This window comes from Heterodontus francisci, chromosome 3 (genome assembly GCF_036365525.1).
Source record: "Heterodontus francisci isolate sHetFra1 chromosome 3, sHetFra1.hap1, whole genome shotgun sequence".
Taxonomy (NCBI): domain Eukaryota; kingdom Metazoa; phylum Chordata; class Chondrichthyes; order Heterodontiformes; family Heterodontidae; genus Heterodontus; species Heterodontus francisci.
The window spans coordinates 126,914,804-126,934,976 of record NC_090373.1 but is presented as its reverse complement, the minus strand read 5'-3'; the positions used below and the strand labels follow the sequence as shown (position 1 = coordinate 126,934,976).

Sequence of the window (20,173 nt, the reverse complement as noted above, 5' to 3'; positions counted from 1 at the left end):
GGCTCTGCAAGGGGGATCGGGGTCTTGGGGGCTCAGCAAGGGGGCTCGGGGTCTAGGGAGATGTGCAAGGGGGCTCGGGGTCTAGGGGGGTGTGTAAGGGGGATCGGGGTCTTAGAGGCTCTGTAAGGAGGCTCAGGGTCGGAGGATGTGCAAGGGGACTCGGGCTGTAGGGGGGAATGTGCAAGGGGGATTGGGGTCTAGGGGGATGTGCAAGGGGGATCTAGAAGGGGGTTTGGGGTCTGGGGGATGTGCAAGGGGGATCGGGGTCTGGGGGATGCGCAAAAGAAATTGGGGTCTGGGGAATGTGCAAGAGGGATTGGGGTCTAGAGGGATGTGCAAGGGGGATCAGGGTATGGGGGATGTACAAGAGGGATCAGGGTCTTGGGGACTCTGATAGAAGGATTGGGGTCTTGGGGGCTCTATAAGGGGGATTGGGGTCTGGGGGCTCTGCTAGGGGGGATCAGGGACTTGTGGGTTCCACAAGGGGGGGTTGGGATCTTGGGTGTTCTGCTAGAAGGATTGGGGTCTTGGGGGCTCTACAAGGGGGATTGGGGTCTGGGGCTCTGATGGAGGGGTTTCAGGGTCTTGGGGGTTCTACAAAGGGGGTTGGGTTCATGGGGCTCTGCTAGGGGGGAATCAGGGTCGGGGGTTCTACAAAGGGGCCTGGGATCTTGGGGGCTCTGCTAGGGTGATCGGGGTTGGCCCCTGAGTACCATCAGGGACTCTGCCGAGAGATTTCTCAAATGTTCAGTTGCCTAGGCAAGGTTATTTCTGCATTGACAGCGCACTGTAGGCCCACAAGTCAAATGGCATGGGTCACAAACACCCTTTTGGACCCCCATGGCAGATGATGCACCTCCAATGGAGGGAGGGCCAACAGGCTACTGCGACTGTCTGTGAAGCTCCATGACAGGAGTGGCAGCAGCCGGCAAAGCCAAGAAGGGCCCACCTGCACCAGAGTTTGTACTGGACTCGTATCAGCTACCTCCAAATGTCTGATCAGCATGGTCAATGAAGACTGTGTCTCTCACGGGAGGTTGTCACCGACTTATGCGCCCTGCTGCAGGATGAGTTGTGACCTATGGGCTTTGAGGAACCCCTGAAGTGGCGCTGAAGATCACAGTGACATTAAAACTTCTGGCCCTTTCCAGGGATCCAATGGGGATATGTGTGGGGTCTCACAGGCAGCAGCCCACCGCTGCATCAAGGAGGTCCCAATGTCCTGTTTAAGAAGGCCAGTGACTATGTATGTTACCAGACCGACCCTGACAGTCAGACTGAGAGGGTATCAGATTCGCAGCCATCGCTGGAGTTCCCGGGGTGCAAGGTGTAATAGTTTTTTTAAAATTCATTCATGGGACGTGGGCATCGCTGGCAAGGCCAGCATTTATTGCTCATCTCTAATTGTCTTTGAGAAGGTGGTGGTGAGCTGCCTTCTTGAACCGCTGCAGTCCATGTGGTGTAGGTACACCCACTGTACTGTTAGGAAGGGAGTTCCAGGATTTTGACCCAGTGACAGTGAAGGAACGACGATATAGTTCCAAGTCAGAATGGTGGTGATGTTCCCATGCATTTGCTACCCTTGTCCTTTTAGGTGGTAGAGGTCACAGGTTTGGAAGGTGCTGTCGAAGGAGCCTTGGTGCATTGCTGCAGTGCATCTTGTAGATGGTACACACTGCTGCCACTGTGTGTCGGTGGTGGAAGGAGTGAATGTTTGTGAATGGGGTGCCAATCAAGTGGGCTGCTTTGTCCTGGATGGTGTCGAGCTTCTTGAGTGTTGTTGGAGCTGCACCCATCTAGGCAAGTGGAGAGTATTCCATCACACTCCTGACTTATGCCTTGTAGATGGTAGACAGGCTTTGGGGAGTCAGGAGGTGAGTTACTTGCCTCAGGATTCCTAGCCTCTGTCCTGCCCTTGTAGCCACAGTATTTATATGGCTACTCCAGTTCTGTTTCTGGTCAATGGTAGCCCCGAGGATGTTGATAGTGGGGGATTCAGCGATTGTAATGCCATTGAATGTCAAGGGGAGATGGTTAGATTCTCTCTAGTTGGAGATGGTCATTGCCTGGCACTTGTGTGGCGCGAATGTTACTTGCCACTTGTCAACCCAAGCTTGGATATTGTCCAAGTCTTGCTGCATTTCTACACGGACTGCTTCAGTATCTGAGGAGTCGCGAATGGTGCTGAACATTGTGCAATCATCAGCGAACATCCCCACTTCTGACCTTATGATTGAAGGAAGGTCATTGATGAAGCAGCTGAAGATGGTTGGGCCTAGGACACTATCCTGAGGAACTCCTGCAGTGATGTCCTGGAGCTCTATCGCCGTTCCTTCACTGTCGCTGGGTCAAAATCCTGGAACTCCCTTCCTAACAGCACTGTGGGTATACCTACCCCAAATGGACTGCAGCGGTTCAGGAAGGCAGCTCACCATCACCTTCTCAAGGGCAATTAGGGATGGGCAATAAATGCTGGCCTGGCCAGCGTCGCCCACATCCCATGAATGAATTTTTAAAAAAATGATTGTTAATGATTGTAATAATATAACTTTTAATTAATCAATAAGTTGTATATGTTTTACATCCATGAATCCTCAGATGTGCCTCAGTGCATTTCTTAATACGTTTGCGAATGCTCCTACATGATGTCATCCCTACAATATCAGCTGGACTGGAGACAGGCTGCTGATCAGGCTGCTCCTTGGCCTTTGATGACTTTGGCAGACGTCCTCTGGGTGTCTGAGGGTTTCCTGCACTGGTGCAGGACTCTCCTCAGGCATCACGGCTGCTGGAGCTGGGCTTACTGGCAGAGGATCCCTCTTCCTGTATGAGAGAACACAAATTTGTATGGGTTAGGATGAGCAGATCTAGTCATGCCAACCAAGCATGATGCGGTCTCCATAGCTTGTTCATGGAAGTCAATCCTCACTCTCTTGCATGGAGACTCCAATCTCACCACTATGGAATAGCAAAGAACTGTGACAAAAATGAGCCAAATGGACTCCTACTGTCCTGGAAACCTCTAAAATTTTAAATGGCCTTCTGCCAGATTTATGTCAAGGGTGCTAGAAGGACCATGGCTTTCCACACCCCAGAAGTGGAAATCTTGCTGATTTTCCTCATTGAGCAATAATTTGGTAATGCAGATCCTGTGAGGTCTGTCCTAACATAAAGAACATATAATTTTTAAGAGGACAAGAGGCTGAACTCTTTCTATTCAAAGCCAAGGCATTTTGTTCATATTGAGATCTGTGTTATACTGAATTACAGGATATTCCATGTAACACACACCTCATTTGAACATTCAAGATGCTTGCTTCACAGCAACCATGCTTTCATGAAGGTGGTGTGTACCTTCAAAGAAAATCACAGAGGAGTACAAGACTTGAGTCTTTGAATTAGTATGAGGACTAACATACTCCCAGCCTTTGAAGGTTTTTGAGTTTCTTTCAATTTTGTCTGAAGGAGGTTGGTTTTGTTCTATGGCCTGAAAGCAAACTGCCCTACTAATGTTTGTGCTGATATATAATTATGCGCTATAATACAGCAAAGCTCCTTATTATTAGACTGTTTTGCATCATAATCCACTTATTAACATAGAATTCAGAAACACTAAATCACTTGGCATACATTTCCATTTCTTCATTGTATAATTTTCGTCATTCAGCATTTAACCCTCTTTCTGTCGACCACATCTTATCTTGATTTAGAGACGGGCTCTGCCCACTTCAGCCCATGAATATTGTCTTGGACAACATGTCACTTCCCATTCAGCCAATGGATAGTTCCCTAGATTGTATTGGACTCTTCACTTCTTCACTCCAGCCATTGGATATTGTCATATGTGGGGAGGTATAACCCCAAAGAAACAGGCAGGTTTGAGGGGGAGGGGGAGTTGTGTGTGGGGTGGTGTGTGGGGTGGTGGTTGTGGTTAAAGTGTGTAAAGTCTGAAACGTGATCCCAACCTGCCTACTTCCAATTTTAATGGAGGCAGAATGGGAGGGAGGCAGGCAACCAACCAAGGAGGCGGGTTAGCATGTTAAATATTATAATGAGCCTGTGTGCCTTATTTGTATTCACCATTTGAAATTTAACTGTGGCCAGCTGAGTTTGCCAGGCTGCTGGGAAACCCACCAACCAAACTGAGATGAGGTTCTGCTGGATCAGGAGATAACTGTCTTTCCACTTATCTGCTGGATCCAGCGTGCCTGCCTGGTGAACTTCCCTTGAATGGACACCCTCCCAGATCTGATCTTCCCCATGAAGCCTCTGATTCACCCTTGAGCCCTCTGATTCCCACTTCTTGAGGCCTGCGACCCTGCCACCCAGGCCAATGACATCCCTACCCCCAACCTCCCCCAACAAGGCCTCCAGCTGACCCCCCCCACCCCCGAGGCTTCCGACCTCCCCACCAACCTCGGGAGGCTGGCATGGCGACAAGTGATGGTATAAATGCTAGGATCAGCCATCACCATAGATGCTGTCTGACCTGCTGAGCGATTGCAGCATTTTTTGTTCTGATTTCAAAGTTCCAGCAACTGCAGTATTTTCATTTTGTTATATAAGATATTGTTCTTATTTTATGTCATACCGAATGCCTTTTCATGTCAGAAATGTCTCTGGATAAAAACTGCCACAAAAGTTAAAGCACAAGAGTTAAACACAATTAATGTGGATTCGATGCCAGATCTCTTCGTACTCTGTCCTGGTGTCACAGTTGCTGTTGCCCGCTCCATAATTTGGTCTCTAATTTATTTTAATGCTCACAGGTCCCATGCATCCTCGTTACTTTCATTTATTTTCTTACTTCTGATTTATCCTTCCTGACAGAACTTTACCCCAAAGTATCAAATTTGACAGTATACTGGGTATTCAACAAGGACTGCATTGCACTGAAGCAAGCATCCCCATGAAATGCATTGTTAGATTGTTTGTTCAGGAATTTGCCATCAGTCATTTTCATGAAGTAATATTACTTTCTCCATAACTACTTGTGAATCATTTTCAATGCAACATCCCTGCTGGAGGGTCCTTATGACATTTGACAAATACAGCAACAATGTGACAAAATAAGTGACCGTTTTTATTAGAGGAGAAGTGTCAACAGGAAGAGCCAGATCAGCTTCACGTCATTAATTTGTGATAGTCACGCATAATTGCAACAGAAACAAAAGCGCCATTGCCATTGGCATATTGCCATTACAATATACATCATTTCACCATGGGTTTGGCAGACAAAATGGATTGGTAAACATTTTTGCATGATTTAAGCAGCAATTGCTGGAAATGCATGCTCGAATCAGTCAGCAGCCAAAGGAAAAACATGGTATTCCACGTGAAAGATTCACCTTTTTAGCAGAACACAAAGTTCTTAAGCTACAGATGCCAAGTGACCGTCTGCATTTTTTGAAGAGTATCGGTTTTTGTTTCAGACTGCTAGTTGTGATATTTTGCTTTGGCAAGGTTCCCAACATAGCTCCCAGTCTGGTATGCATGAAGTGTCCCACCGAAAAAAACTAACCTTCTTTCTTTCGAATGCAGATTACTAACTATTCATCTGCAGCTGTTCATTTCTATTTCTAATTTTCAGCTCTCACAATTTATATTTCCAGGGAGAAATTGGTCCATCATTACTGTTTTTTTGGGCAACCAATTCGATTTAGATCAACCAATTTCTGGGCACCATATTAAAGGCCTGCGCTCCCCGGGAAGCTGGTGACTCACGACTTCCAAGTGTCCAGGATGCCCACTTAAAACATACGTTAGACCCCTTGGACATGCTAATCACAGGCCTCACAGTAGTTTTAACTCCTATTGCCAATAGCACTGCATGCCTTAAAGATCACACCTCTCACAAAACATCACTCCCTCAGCACTGTACTGGAGTATCAGCCTGGATAATGGACTCCAGACTCTAGAATGGGATTTGAACCCATGACCTTCAGATTAAGAGGCAAGAGTGCTACAACTAAGCCACAGCAGACAGTGGATATGATCGTCACAGAAAGGCAACTCCAAGAAAAATGGAGGGAGCAGCAGCGACCTTTATACCTTTGACCTCACAAAAGCCTTTGCCTCTACCAACCGGGAGGGATTGTAGAACATCCTCCTCAAATTTGGCTGCTCAGAGAAATTCGTCACCATCCTCTGCCTGCTGCACGACATCATGCAAGCTGCAATCCTTGCCAACGGATCTGTCACTGACCCAATCCGCGTGCAAACTCGGGTCAAGCAAGGCTGTGTCATCGCACCAACACTCTTTCCATTTTTTTTGCCGCAACACTCCACCTCAACTCCTTGAAGCTCCCTGCCGGAGTAGATCTCCTCTACAGGATGAGCAGCAAACTATTTAATCTACATGTCCTCCAGTCCAGAACCAAGGTCACCCCAACCTCTGTCATCGAGCTGCAGTACACTGACGATGTTGCATATGCGCACACACAGAGGCTGAGCTTCAAACCCCTCGATGCATTCATCGAGGCATATGAAAGAATGGGCCTTAAGATAAACATCCGGAAGAAAAAGGTCCTCTACCAGGCTGCTCCACTGCCCCCCTGCCCACCCCGACTATCAAGACCCACGGCAAACCACTGGACAATGTGGATCATTTCTCATACCTTGAAAGTCTCCTCTCAGCAAGGGCAGACATAGATGATGACACTCAGCATTGCCTCCAGTGTGCCAGCGCAGCCTTTGGTCGTCTGAGGAAAAGAGTGTTTGACAACAAAGACCTCAAACCTGGCACCAAGCTCATGGTCTACAGGGCCGCAGTGTTATCTGCCCTCCTGTATGCGTTGGAAACATGGTCACTGTACAGCAGACATCTCAAAGCCCTGGAGAGATATCACCAGCGGTGCCTCTGCAACATCCTGCAAATTCAGTGACAGGACAGGCGCTCCAATATTTCAGGCCAACACCCCTAGTATTGTGACACTGGTCATGGCTAGTCAGTTATGTTGGGTGAGCCCACATCATCTGCATGCCTGACACAAGGCTCCTAAGACAAGCTTTCTACTCTGAGCTCTGTCACGACAAGAGGTTACCAGGAGGGTAGAGGAAACGCTACAAGGATGTCCTTAAAGCCTCCCTGAAAAAATGTGACATCGCCACTGATTCGTGGGAATCCCTTGTCCGAGACCGCCCAAAATAGAGAAGCATCTGCTAAGGTGCCAGCCAGTTCGAACAACATTGACATGCCCAGGCAGCGACCAAGCACTAACAGCAGAAGGACCTTTCAGAAATTTGAGCATCCCATCCACTCGTCTCATCATACACCACCTGTCCCACCTGTGGCAGAGTGTGCAGATCCAGAATTGGCCTATTCAGTCACCTAAGGATCCATACCCCTGGAGTGGAAGTCAGGTCATCCCGAGGGACTGCCTCAGAAGTAAGGAGATGCCTTAAAGGGACCACTGTAGACCATCGACGGAAAAGTATTGGCACAGCGAGCATAGTTTGATGCAATTCTCCTGTCATTGTGTCTGTGCTTTGTCCTGCAGTGCCCTTTGTGAGCAGGTTGATGTCACATATCAGTACTGGCTCTCAGCTGTGATTATTATATTTTTGAATGAATTGTGTAAGCCGTTACACTCCTTCTACAAGAAAAGGTGTTGGATACCTTAAAACAAATTCACACAACAAAGTGCGATTAACTAGTCAAATATAATGTTCCAATTCAATTTCCACTTCTGTTAAATATGCTTTTTAAATGTTGATCTGCTTAGATTTCAGCTGCTCTATAAAAGCCTCTTATGCCCATTACAAATATCACTTAGGTTTGTTTATTCCTTTGTAAATGTATTGAAAGGATTAAATTATATTGTTCCGCCACGCTGAAGGTAAATGGTTTTGTCCTCGGCACACAGGCATTTAAGAGCTATTTTATTTTCATCGTGGTTTGAGGCTGAGGGCAGTAAATTGCATCTCCTGGTCCTGAAAATCTTCTGGATACATTCAAGGCTCCAATGAAAGTTGAAAGGATGTTAAAGGCCTTCTTAGCTCTTTAAATTAGAATCCAGGAGATTGCCACCTTTGTTACCTGAGCTGGTGGTGTGGAGCCTGGTTTGTTCTCATACACTAACAGCCTTCTCAAATGGAGTAGGAGCTACTGAAAATGTGGGAGGGATAAAACTGTTATTGCTTACCTTTGATCTTGTGCTGAAATTTCTTTCGGAAGTCAGACGGTGTTAATCACATCTCAACAATGTGAGAACTAATCAATTACTTGAAAAGAAATATTAGAACATTACGCTACTTCCATTGTAATATTGTTATTTTTACTGGGGTGGTGGGGTGGAGGGTGCAATTCAGTAAATATTCATTTGCAACTGACAATATTTTGGTACAGAGCCTCCAACATGTAAGCTTTAATGGATTAGATGTGGCATCATATTTGCTACAATTGTGACACGTGTGTATGTCTTGATGGCACACTTACATTTTTGTCGAATTTGCAAGTTTCTATATTCTATTGAGCATGATTTCTTTTGCGTTGTGGGATATATTTTCACAACCAATAAAGAAAAAAGGAAAAGTTACTGTACTCAACAGACCCTGTCAAGTATTTACTGTAAAAAAAAATGTGTGCAGAGATAGGTTCATGACCCTTTGCTGAACACTTGTGACAAGTCTTAGGACTAAAAATTCCACGATGCCCTTTTACAGGCATCGGGATTGTGAGGTGTGAGCAGTCTAGGTCCAGGTCAGCTTCTGTTGAGGCAGGCAACAAACATGCTGCTGCCTCCTCACTTAAATAGCAGCCACTGGGTCAAGTGGGATTCCAGTTGCTGGTTGGCTGGCTGAGCACTCAGCAGGCGGCCCAGCAGGGTGCACTGGTAGCACATGGTGCAGCTACTCTGCATCTCTTAAAGGTAGCCTGCCCCTCATAAAGAGGAGTTCCGCTCCTTGGAAGGGAGCTGCTGCGGACTGCCTGTACTGACACTAACTACAAGTAGAAGCTGCACAAATGGAGCACAAGAGAAGGGCGAGGGCTCCTAAGTTCACAGATATGGTGGTGGAGGCATAAAAACAAGAAATGCTGGAACCACTCAGCAGGTCTGGCAGCATCTGTGAAAAGAGAAGCAGAGTTAACGCTTCGGGTCAGTGACCCTTCATCGGAACTGGTGTTGGAGGCCTTTTGAAGGTCAACAGGAGGAGAGAGGTTTTGTTACCATAGGAGTCCAGGAGGCCCTCATGGAACACTCACCAAAAGGAATGGGAGCAGGTGACCATGGAGGTCGATGTGAGGCATTTGGCCCTGAGAACCTGGCAGTGCTACAAGAAATTCAATAACCTCACATGGGTGGCCAAGGACAGTGAATGCATCTTCACATGGCATTTCCTATCCATTGCACCACCAACCTTTCATGTTGTTGATTGCACGACATCCCCAATCACCCAACAGCAGTCCCTGGTACTCGGGACTCAGGCCTAACATTCAAATGCTCCAACGCACCCTCATACACCTGCCAATGATGGCAGTTGCACATTCACTTCCCGCTGTTTCCACATACCTCCAACGACTCAGCAGTGGCAGACACATCACCCAAACACAGTGCAACGTACTCACTGACATTCTTATGTCTCTCTTGCAGAACCAGCTGGCCCATAACTGTTGAGAACAGAGCAGAACCACCTGCATCTTCTGACCCCTACAGAGAAAATGGTTATCTTCATATTGAAATACCAGAGAAGCTGAAATTTTTTTCAGAGCAGAGAAGTTTGTGGAAAGACTTAAAAGCAGCGTCCAAAAGTATTAGAGGTGTAGAAAGAGCAGATAGGGAGAAACAATTGACACTAATGTGTGGATTGTTGACCAGGGCAAAAATTTATGGGAATTTATAGGAAAAGAGTGGGGGAGTGGGATGAATTGGACAACTCTTTCAAAGAGGCAAGATGGGGTGAATGGCCTCCTTCTGTGCTGTATGATTCTATAATCAAGGGGCTGGCTGTGACACAGCCTGTGGCATCCAGGATTGCTGAGAGCATTGAGGATGACGGTATGCTCCTGCCATATGCTCCTTCTCACCTCCCAGTTCACCCTCATCCTGAGATCTGGCATGATGAGCAAGCTGCTGATGGTGTGACTATCGTCTTCATCCCCCGTTCACTCACCTCAACCTTCCCATTCTGATTTCCTGCTTTCAGACACCCAAGAACTGCCACCTGCCCAGCCACAGCAGCCTCGAGGAAGAGAGAGAGCAACACCATAGCACAGATGAAGAAGCATCGCCACTTGATCTGATACTCACAGCTACCAGCTCAGATATTGGCAGTGAGTATCTTAGAGGCTTATATAGAATTGGGGTGCATGTGGTGAGTCATTAGGTAACAGTAGACTTCAGACTGGCCAGGGGAAAAGGATATTTCTTGTCAGGTCACTGAAGGTCACAGGCGAGTTCTGCTGCTGGGCCCTCAAATGTGGACCTCAATGGGACAAAGCCAATGGCAATGCACACCGAGATGCTGAGTGCATTGACATGCCTGCCACATAGTCTCTTGTCACTATCTAGGTGCAAGGAGGAGTCTGGCTCCAATGTGAGTGTTGTGCAAGTGATAGCCAGCCACATGACAGAACTTGAGAACCCACCCATGATGCAGTGTCTGGTGACCGGTGCCTCAGCTTCCATTACAGCATAGGCAGAAGCCATCCAGTGTCTGAGTGCTGCAGTCGAAGCTCAGATTGCAGTCATGAGATTCGTGCCTGCTGCCATGCAGGCTCAGACTGCTGCTGTCATGGCTTGGGACTGGCTCCATGGAGGACAAACCTGCTGTCCTCTCAGGATGATAGTATTCGTGCTCCCACCACTACCACTCCATCAATGCCTTTGTTGTTGCCTGTCAGCCAGCCAGCCCAGACTGTTGCCGCCCATGCCAAGGTGGTGCAGTCCAAAGCTGGGGCTCTCACTAGAGGGCATCCTGCAAGGCCATCTGTAGTCTCCCCCACTGAAAGTCAGCAGTTTCCACCAGCCATGCTGAAGTCACTTGAGTAGCACTGTGTAGGAGTGCTGGGACAGGTAAGGGCACTTTCGTGGTATAACTGGACGTTACGGCCAGATTTTTGTTGGTGGCTTTTATTGCTAGATTTTGGCCAAGAGAATGATGTTATGCGATGTCATAGATGGATGAGAAGGTGGGGAATAGTGGGGCAATAGTGCTGAAAGAATGTTGTCCAAAGGGAATTGGAGTCTAAGTAGGCACTCCTGGGCAGCCCGTCTGAAGTGAAAGTGACCTAGATGTCTTCTGCCTGCATCCTCCTCTTCCTCCTTGATCTCTCTCCCCAGCCTCTGCTTCATCTCCCTGTGATGTTCTAGGCCCCATACCTGTTGCAGCCTTTGTGTGCACATATTACCAAATTCTCTACACTCTCTGAGAGGATACACCAACACTCCCTACCAAATCCAGCAACTCATCACAGCACCTCCAAAAACATTCTACAGTACGTCTACAAACTTTGCAATAGCAGAAATTAGTCAAAGTCACATTTCCTGCAAGTTGGATGGCTGGCCCTTTAAATAACTGTAGTTGGGGTGCTGTGCAGACCACTCCGGAGGTAGAAATAAAGGGCAGCGCTTCCATAAGAGTTTCTTCAGATTGTCACATATCCAAGAATAGGATCATTTGATTAGGACAAATATTCAAAGCATTTATATACGACTGGGTCTTCCTCTGAATAAAATTATGGTAAAATGCCAAGCAGGGTAGCATTTTGTTGATAAAATTAAGATGGTCAATAAAGTAACATATGTCTTCATTTTCATGTAAAATAAATAACCATGTAGTGATACCTGTGGTGGACGTGGTAATTTCCACCATTGATGTGCCAGCCTGGTTGGAAAGGGTTGGGTATCTTTGCAGTTTTTGCAATCAGGTGTTGTATATCTCTCCAGCTTAGTTGTGGGCTGCAAAACAAAGGGAAACAAAGACAATGGGATCCACCTTACAATTCTGAAGAATATTTTTGGTAACTTTACCACCAAAAAAAATGCTGCTGCTAATAGTAGCCTCTGAAAAACAGCCATTGTAAAGCATTAACTTTGACTCTTGTCTGTTTTAGCTAATATAGCAGAAAACATGTCTCTTTAAAATAAGGGAGCCAACGCATACTCGGGAGAAGTGGCTTGGATGAGTTACTCTGCGTAAAAACCTACTCCTCATTGATATCTCCCACCATATGTCAATTCTAAAGGTTCCAGCAAAAGATTGGTATTCGTAACAGGATCCAGGAAGTTCTCCACATCACCAATGATAGAATGTCATATTAAAGAAGGAGTGAGCTGAAAGCCCAATAAGCAATGTCTTGAAGAGGTGCATTGAGAGTGCTGATTAATATCAACGACTAATACTGGTTTAGGGTGTTTTCAAGTACGAATATTGCTGTGATACAGTGACGCTGCAAGGACGCTGAGTCATCCCACAGTGTTTCAGGTGATGTAGTGTATGTGCACTTATCAGGATTGATGCAGAGTGAGCAATGCTAACTAACATCAAATATAGTTACGCATGTGAGAGATCAGTACCCTGGCTTGCCCTTATGTAGTTATAACTCAACTCTAATGCTCCTAAGGCCATTAAGAATTTAGTCTTATCACCAGATGTGTGAAAATGTATTTTAAACCAAAACAAAAGATTGAGAAACAATGAACACATTTTGCAATGAAAACAGACACCACGATTAAAAATACAGATGGCATGCCCACCATGAGGAACAGCCTTGGCTCAATCCCCCTGTGGGGACAATCAGTTGAATGGCATCTCTGATAAAGCTATATGATTATTGTGTCTGGGTGCCTGTGTTGCTAATTTTATCAGCATCTGTTTCAATATGGCTACCTTCACTGAAATGGAAAATGCAGAAATTGAAATTAAAGTGCAATGATATTGCATTGTGTTTTACATCTCAAATTATCATCTTTCTGTATATGGTGATGCCAATCATTAAGCCATTACACATGCTGTACCTCTGATAGAAGATGCAAGTCAACATATTAAATTTCCCACACATTCCCCTTACAGGAACATGTGATTTCCCCATATAATAGTGCAGATGCATTATAAACATGTTCTCAGACTTAATGATTGTGATCAAACTCATGACGGATTGTCGCAGGGAATTTTGCAAAAATGCAAAAATATAATAATATAACTCAGTACCAAAAATTGAGAACAAACCAGTTAAATAAAGATCAAAATATTTCAACCCCTTCATCAATGCTGTCACAAAATTCAGCAAACAACAGCAGAAATCACCAGTGATAGCTCTACTGTGCTGCTTGCAATTCACTTTACCAAAGCTCCAGTGTGGCCTTTGAAAGGCAGGGAAGTGTGAAGAAGTGTTCCAATGTCTGAGTTCTCCACCATTTTGTTTTCAATCATTTCATGGAAATAAATGGAAACAATTGGGAAAACAAAGAAAACATAAACTCATTCTCATCAACAGTTTGCTCCGACATTTGTTCTCAGAACAGTATGACAACGCCCTGGCCAAAAGCTTCCATTTTGGGTGCCAATGGCGATCTAGGTGCTAACTGCACTCAAAATTGTGCTGGTTCGAAGAAGGTTTTATTGCTCAAGTTTCTGCTGAAACTCATTTGCATATTGCCATATGTAAAATTTCCTATGAACCAGCACAATCAGGCAGCTGATTCAGAATGTAATTTTTTTTTTTAAAGTTCAAAATATTCCTTGATATATTTGTGACGTAACCTTGTGCAGCTTTATTAATACAGCCGAAAATGGGATCATTACAAAAATAAGCATTATTAATAAGAATGTCTACCATCTGTGAGTAATATGATTCTAAATAACTAAGCATGACTTGAAAAAATACTATACAGAACAATTTACTAATTAAATTGATTTTTTTTTAAAACCATACCTATTGGTTCTCTTGTGCCTAAAAATCCAGCTTAATTTTAAGAGCCCACTCAAACACTTGCAAATTAGCACAATTAGTGGAAACTCACAACAGTGATTCATTTGATCTGGGGTTGTGGCCAGTTTTGGGGGTGGGGGCACAACTTCCAGCATGTTTTTTTTAAACTGGCAGAAAAGATTGTGGAAACTCAATTTGCACTTGGAATTCCTCAATCTTTTGCATTGGTTTGGATGATTTTGTACAAACTGTGCTGAAAAAAGCAGTGCAACTGGGTGGAAGCTCCTGCTGCTTATGTCCAACCATAAGTAAAATAGAAGAAAGACAACTTAGAAAAGCTATACTCCTATTGCAAGCTAACCATCATGTCATCTGAAATCCCCTCCTTACAATGGTCAATTTATGAGAGAAAATAACACATGAATAGTAGAAACCTTTAAAACAATAATTGCTGGAAACGTGCAGTTAGGTCAGTTTGAAAGAGAAAGGCAAATTAGATAGAAACGATTATAAGTCATGAAGTGTTCCACGTGAAACATTAACCTGTCTTACTCTTTCAGATATTGATTTATCTGCTTTACGCTTCCAGCATTTTATGCTTTTATATTTTAGGCAGTTAATCTGCTTGCCTCCACAACTTGTTGGAAAAGGTTTCTGGGACATGTGATTATCAAGTCAAATAATAGTAACAATTAGGTCCACACCTGAAGACATACTTTACACACTGCTCATATTGGATGGATATTTTATAAAGAGCCTGCCAGAAGTATGCAAACCATCAACTTACAATTCATTACATTTTAAACAGATCTTTTTCTTTAGAAATAAATATATTATTTTTACTTCTTTCTTCATAAATTGTTTGATCTGCATGTCTCAAAGAACACCCGAAAGTGACAGTGAAGGGTGCAGACATTCAGCACTTCATTTTCCAGTAAATAATTGTAATGTTGCAACACAGTTAATTACTGTCAACCACCCCCAATCAGGAGGGGTTTGGTGATGCTGTCAGCAGAAGTGTGCTGCTGACAAAATAAGGCATTGTCTTGCATGTGGGAATGAGGCAAGAATGGCTGGGAGCTAGTGACACTGTAGTCTGAAATGATTGTGATGAAATTATAAATTTGGCAATTGACAGTGATACCTGATCTAATTCAAATTCTACCTTCTTACTGAAAACAAAAAGAGAAATGTGGCATTGCAGAAAATGTAACTTCTAAAGCATTAGCCTTATAATTTGATCCACAGGATTTTACCAGGGCTTTGTAATTGGAAGAAAAGAGGGCACTGTTATTTAAATTCTAAACCAAATGTGAAACCATGTTCATTTCTGTTTTAATGCAAGAGACTTAATTTGATTTTTTAAGACCCTTCTTGTTCAACTTTTTTTGCTTACCAAAAGTAAGAACATTAGCATTACTTAGGAAATGAGGGAGCTCCCATGTGAGGTACTCAGTGTCCATATTAAAAGCCCCGAGGTCAGGTGTAGCCATGTTAACTGTTTCTACTGTGGGCACAAATGTGTCAGGAACGTAACATGAAGTGCCCAACATCTGTTTTAACTAGATGGCAGGGCTAAAATCAGCCCAAGGGATCAACTTTGTTGCCCTTCTCTGCATGTCTTCTAGGGCTTTTTCCCTTAGCTTTTGACAATCAGAACAAAACAGGTTACTCAAGAAACAGCCTGACCAGAGCACTATGCAGCTTCATAACGACATCCACAAAAGCTTGGTACAGTCTTGGCCATTTCTCTTTCTATGTTCTTATGCATTATATGACTGTGGGACTTAATAATAAAACAGAAATTAGAGGTATGTCATCATTAAATCACCATTTGCTGCTTGTTTGAAAATAAGCAGCAAATAATTTCCTGGTTTAAAGAACTTACATGTGGTACTGAATACAGACTTCTCACTGACAGATGTGAATTAAACTGTACAACAGTATGATGGAGAAATTGGTCGAGTTTGCTATCAGTCCAGGTCCCTCAGAGCCCCTCCTCTACCTGATTCAAAGTAATTAATTAATTAATTAAAAAATACCTTGCAATTTTTTTTGTATTGGATTTCCTTTGCCTGTTTTACCCATTTGCAAATTTCATCTAGAGCTGTCTGTAATTTCTTAACTTCTCCAGCAAACATGACAGTCTCCTCCAAAGTTTAGTATCACCTGTGAATTTGATTAACTTACACTAACTTTCTCAAGTTTGCATCATGTTTCTGAACGTTTTTTTAGATTAGCAACAGTGGGTCCCAGCACTGAGTATATCTTCCAGCACATCACATCCTTAACTAGTCACCACCGATTCTCTGTTTTTAGCTGATTCCTTATCCACCTCCACGTTTTATTTAGCAGACCTATTGCCATAAGATTGTGTGGAACTTTATCAAAGGTTTTTTGGAAAGCTCTCTGTGAATTACATTATGGAACTTTCAATATCCAGTTAGGATGTCAGTTCCTCAAACTAATATCTCTGATTTTCCTGAGGCTTGATTCCACCAGCCACACTGTGATGCTTTTTGGTATCTCTTGGTTTGGCTGATAGAAGTAATGTTGCACTTGGATGAAAAATCCCTGTCTGAGAAGTTAAAAAAACGCTTGCCTTGTGGAAATGCAGGTGAACCTCCCTTAGCCTGTTACACAACGTAATTCACATCAATCAGTAAAACATCTGTACAGTCAGCGAGAAGTCTGCACAGTCAGCGAGAAGTCTGCACAGTCGGCGAGAAGCCTATACAGTCAGCGAGAAGTCTACACAGTCAGCGAGAAGTCTACACAGTCAGCGAGAAGCCTATACAGTCAGCGAGAAGTCTGCACAGTCAGCAAGAACTCTGCACAGTCGGCGAGAAGTCTGCACAGTCGGCGAGAAGCCTGCACAGTCAGCGAGAAGCCTATACAGTCAGCGAGAAGTCTACACAGGCAGCGAGAAGACTGTATTCAATATCACACAAATGATCTTTAAACCAGGAAATTACTCATTGCTTATTTTCATCCAAGAAGCATTAAATGATGATTTAATGGTGACATACTAAGAAGTTTTGTTTTGTCAAACCACACAATCATGCAAAGGTAGAAAGAGAAAGCCATTCAGTCTATCACATTCATCCCATCATTTAATCTATGTCCAAATTTAAGTGCATAGCGAATTTCCATTTTCCTCTTGTACTGGGAAGAAGCCTATATCTCTCCTTGCTGTATTATCATTATTTTTCTTCGACAGCTTCTTTGAATATATCAATAGGTCTACAATTACTGCTCTACTGGGCAAGTAACTTTCAAGCAGCAAGTCTTGCAACCTGATGAAATCTGAACTAACTAATGAACTTGGAGCTACACAGACTCAGGCCCCATTAATGGCGAGGCAGGAAGGATGTGGGAGAAGCTTATTCAAATAATTCATGCAGACTCCTGCTCGACCACTGACCAGGTTGCTTTAGTGGCAACAGGCCACAACCGCGGCACAGTGGCGCAATGGTTAGCACCGCAGCCTCACAGCTCCAGCGACCCGGGTTCAATTCTGGGTACTGCCTGTGTGGAGTTTGCAAGTTCTCCCTGTGTCTGCATGGGTTTCCTCCGGGTGCTCCGGTTACCTCCCACATGCCAAAGACTTGCAGGTTGATAAGTTAATTGGCCATTATAAATTGCCCCTAGTATAGGTAGGTGGTAGGGAAGTATAGGGACAGGTGGGGATGTGGTGGGGATATGGGTTTAGTGTAGGATTAGTATAAATGGGTGGTTGATGGTCGGCACAGACTCGGTGGGCCGAAGGGCCTGTTTCAGTGCTGTATCTCTAAACTAAACTAAACCGGCTGGCTGGGGACCTGAGTGAACGGCCCCGGCAGTCAGTAGGTGGGGTAAAGCCTCAGGTCACAATCAGGAGGGGGAGGAGGAAAGCTGAGGCTGTGATCAGGGGAGGAGGAGGGGGAGGGGGGAGCAGTGCTGCTGGCAGCAATATGGAAGGGCTGGAGATGTCTGGTGGGGGAGCACTCCTGCTCCTCCTGAGCTATAAGGAGCTTTAAGCTAGGCAAAGTTCTAAAATATACCTGGGCCTATTCTGGCCAGTCAGCTACTTCTGTTTTGCTACTGCCAGGCTTGAGCCAACCCAGGACTCCCAGTGTTGAGGTTAAAAAAAAGTTGTGATGCCAATGACATTTTCAGGTCGTGGCTTTTGCATGTTAAGTAGGCCCCCACCTGCTTTTAGCTGGAACTTCATCCAGGGCCTGAATTTCCGCCGTAAATATTACTCCATTGGGGCTGAGCTCCTCGATTCTGATATTTAGTTATCCTCCCCGACCCTCTCCTACCCATCGGGAGTTCAGATCAAGGCCATAGAGTCACCAAGAGGGTTTATTTTCAGTGATTTCCTCTCAATGCTAGTTAAACCCTAAATAATGTGTGCAACATATTTTACCCCCTCATTTTTAATTATATCCCTGTTCACTGACCATTTTTCTGTCATTTCACTTTCAACATCAAAGATCCACCATTCTCTTCAACTGGCAATGTCACCCACCCATTATTCTTCATCAGTAACAGCCTCTTTTCCTGCACAGCCAGCACATTCAGACGCACACTAGGAGAGCTTCTTGTTAATTAATGGCGGGATTTTACACATATTCTAATCCACCATTTAACAGTTCATTAGCTTGTAGATCCACTTCATTCCAACTGCACAGGGGTTACAGGGAAGATAAAACTGCAAGGGAAGGGGGTGGTGAGGGACTCATACAAAATGTAACAGGAGATGAGGAAATATATTTTTAACACAGCTAGTTGTTGTGATCTGGACTTCACTGCTTGAAAGCGTGGTTGAAGCAGATAGAATAATAACTTTCAAAAAGGAATTGGAATAGTACTTGAAACAGAAAAAAATTGCAGGGCTATGGGGAAAGAGGAGGGGAGTGGGAACACAAGAACACAAGAAATAGGAGCAGGAGTAAAGCATATGGCCATTGAGCCTGCTCTGCCCTTCAATATGATCATGGCTGATCTTAGGCTTCAACTCCACTTTCCTGCCTGCTCCCCAGATCCACAGATTCCTTGAGACACAAAAATCTGTCTATCCCAGCCTTAAATGTATTCAACAATGGAGCATCCACAACCCTCTCAGGTAAAGAATTACAAAGATTCACAAGTGCGCTCAGTATTTCAGATGTAGTCTCACCAAAGCTCTGTACAGTTGTAGCAAGACTTCTTTATTCCTGTACTCCAATCCCCTTGCATTAAAGGCCAACTTGCCATTGCCTTCCTAATTGCTTGCTGTACCTGCATGCTAACTTTCTGTGTGCCTTGTACAAGCACATCTAAGTCTCTCAGAACATCAACATTTAAACATTTAACACCTTTCAAAAATATTCTGCTTTTCCATTCTTATGACCCAAAGTGAATAATTTCACACTTCCCCACATTATAGTCCATCTGCCACCTTGTTGCCCATTCACTTAACTTGTCCATATCTCTTTGCAACCTAATTGAATAGCTCTTCCAAAGAGCTGGCACAACGCTGATAGGCTGAGTGGCCTCTTTCTGTGTAGTATCATTCTATGATTATATGACAAAGATGCAAAGGTCTTAAGCCTTTTTAAGCAACTTTTTTTTCCCCCAGAGTAACAAGTGCCAAATTAGAAGACATCATTGCATCTCATAACAGCAACAATACTTAGAGTTAAGGGTGGACACCCCCAAATTGTCAATCATTATTAATGCCATTCCTCTTTACCTGCTGAATGATTTATAGTCATCTATCCCTGAGGATATCCTGTACCAACAAATGCTCCTACAAGTTTACCAGACCATGTATGGTACTCTGGAGAAATTGCTACATTTCAAGCAGCATAAGGTGAGTAAGCAGAACATAAGAAAATGTCGAGATTTACATTTTTTCTTGTAATGTTACAGTATTTTTTATTTTTCATGTTCAATTCTTGCCTGAGGTGGTGCTATGAAATGGGCACTGACAACACAAGATTACTTAGTTCAGCTTCTATGTTCCTGTCTTTCAATTGCAGTGCTCTGTTTACTTGTAGTAGAGATGAAGGAGTGAGGTTGGGGGAGGTTGGGGGATGTTGGGTTGGGGTTGAGTGGGGTGGGGTGGGGGGGGGGGAGGTGGATGGTGGTGGAGATGAGGAAAGGCTCATCTTTGTTGACAAAGCCACGATGTTACATCCAGTAAACCAAGATAGGCCATACATTGTTGATGAGAGATCAGATCACCGACTGAACTATTCAGCAACAATGAATCATTTCTCTTCTGCATGATGTAACAAAGAGGTAGAATGTTCCGCATATTGTTCATCAGCT

General features: G+C 44.3%; 1 protein-coding gene across 1 annotated transcript in view; it reads right to left on the bottom strand.

The window, feature by feature from the left end:
- LOC137367139 (PC3-like endoprotease variant B) overlaps positions 1-20,173 on the bottom strand; it is a 650,040-nt gene that overhangs the window by 285,793 nt on the left and 344,074 nt on the right. Inside the window, exon 8 of the mRNA XM_068028579.1 lies at positions 11,787-11,900. Within this exon, the coding sequence (XP_067884680.1) occupies positions 11,787-11,900 (114 nt within the window). The remainder of the gene's footprint in view (positions 1-11,786; positions 11,901-20,173) is intronic.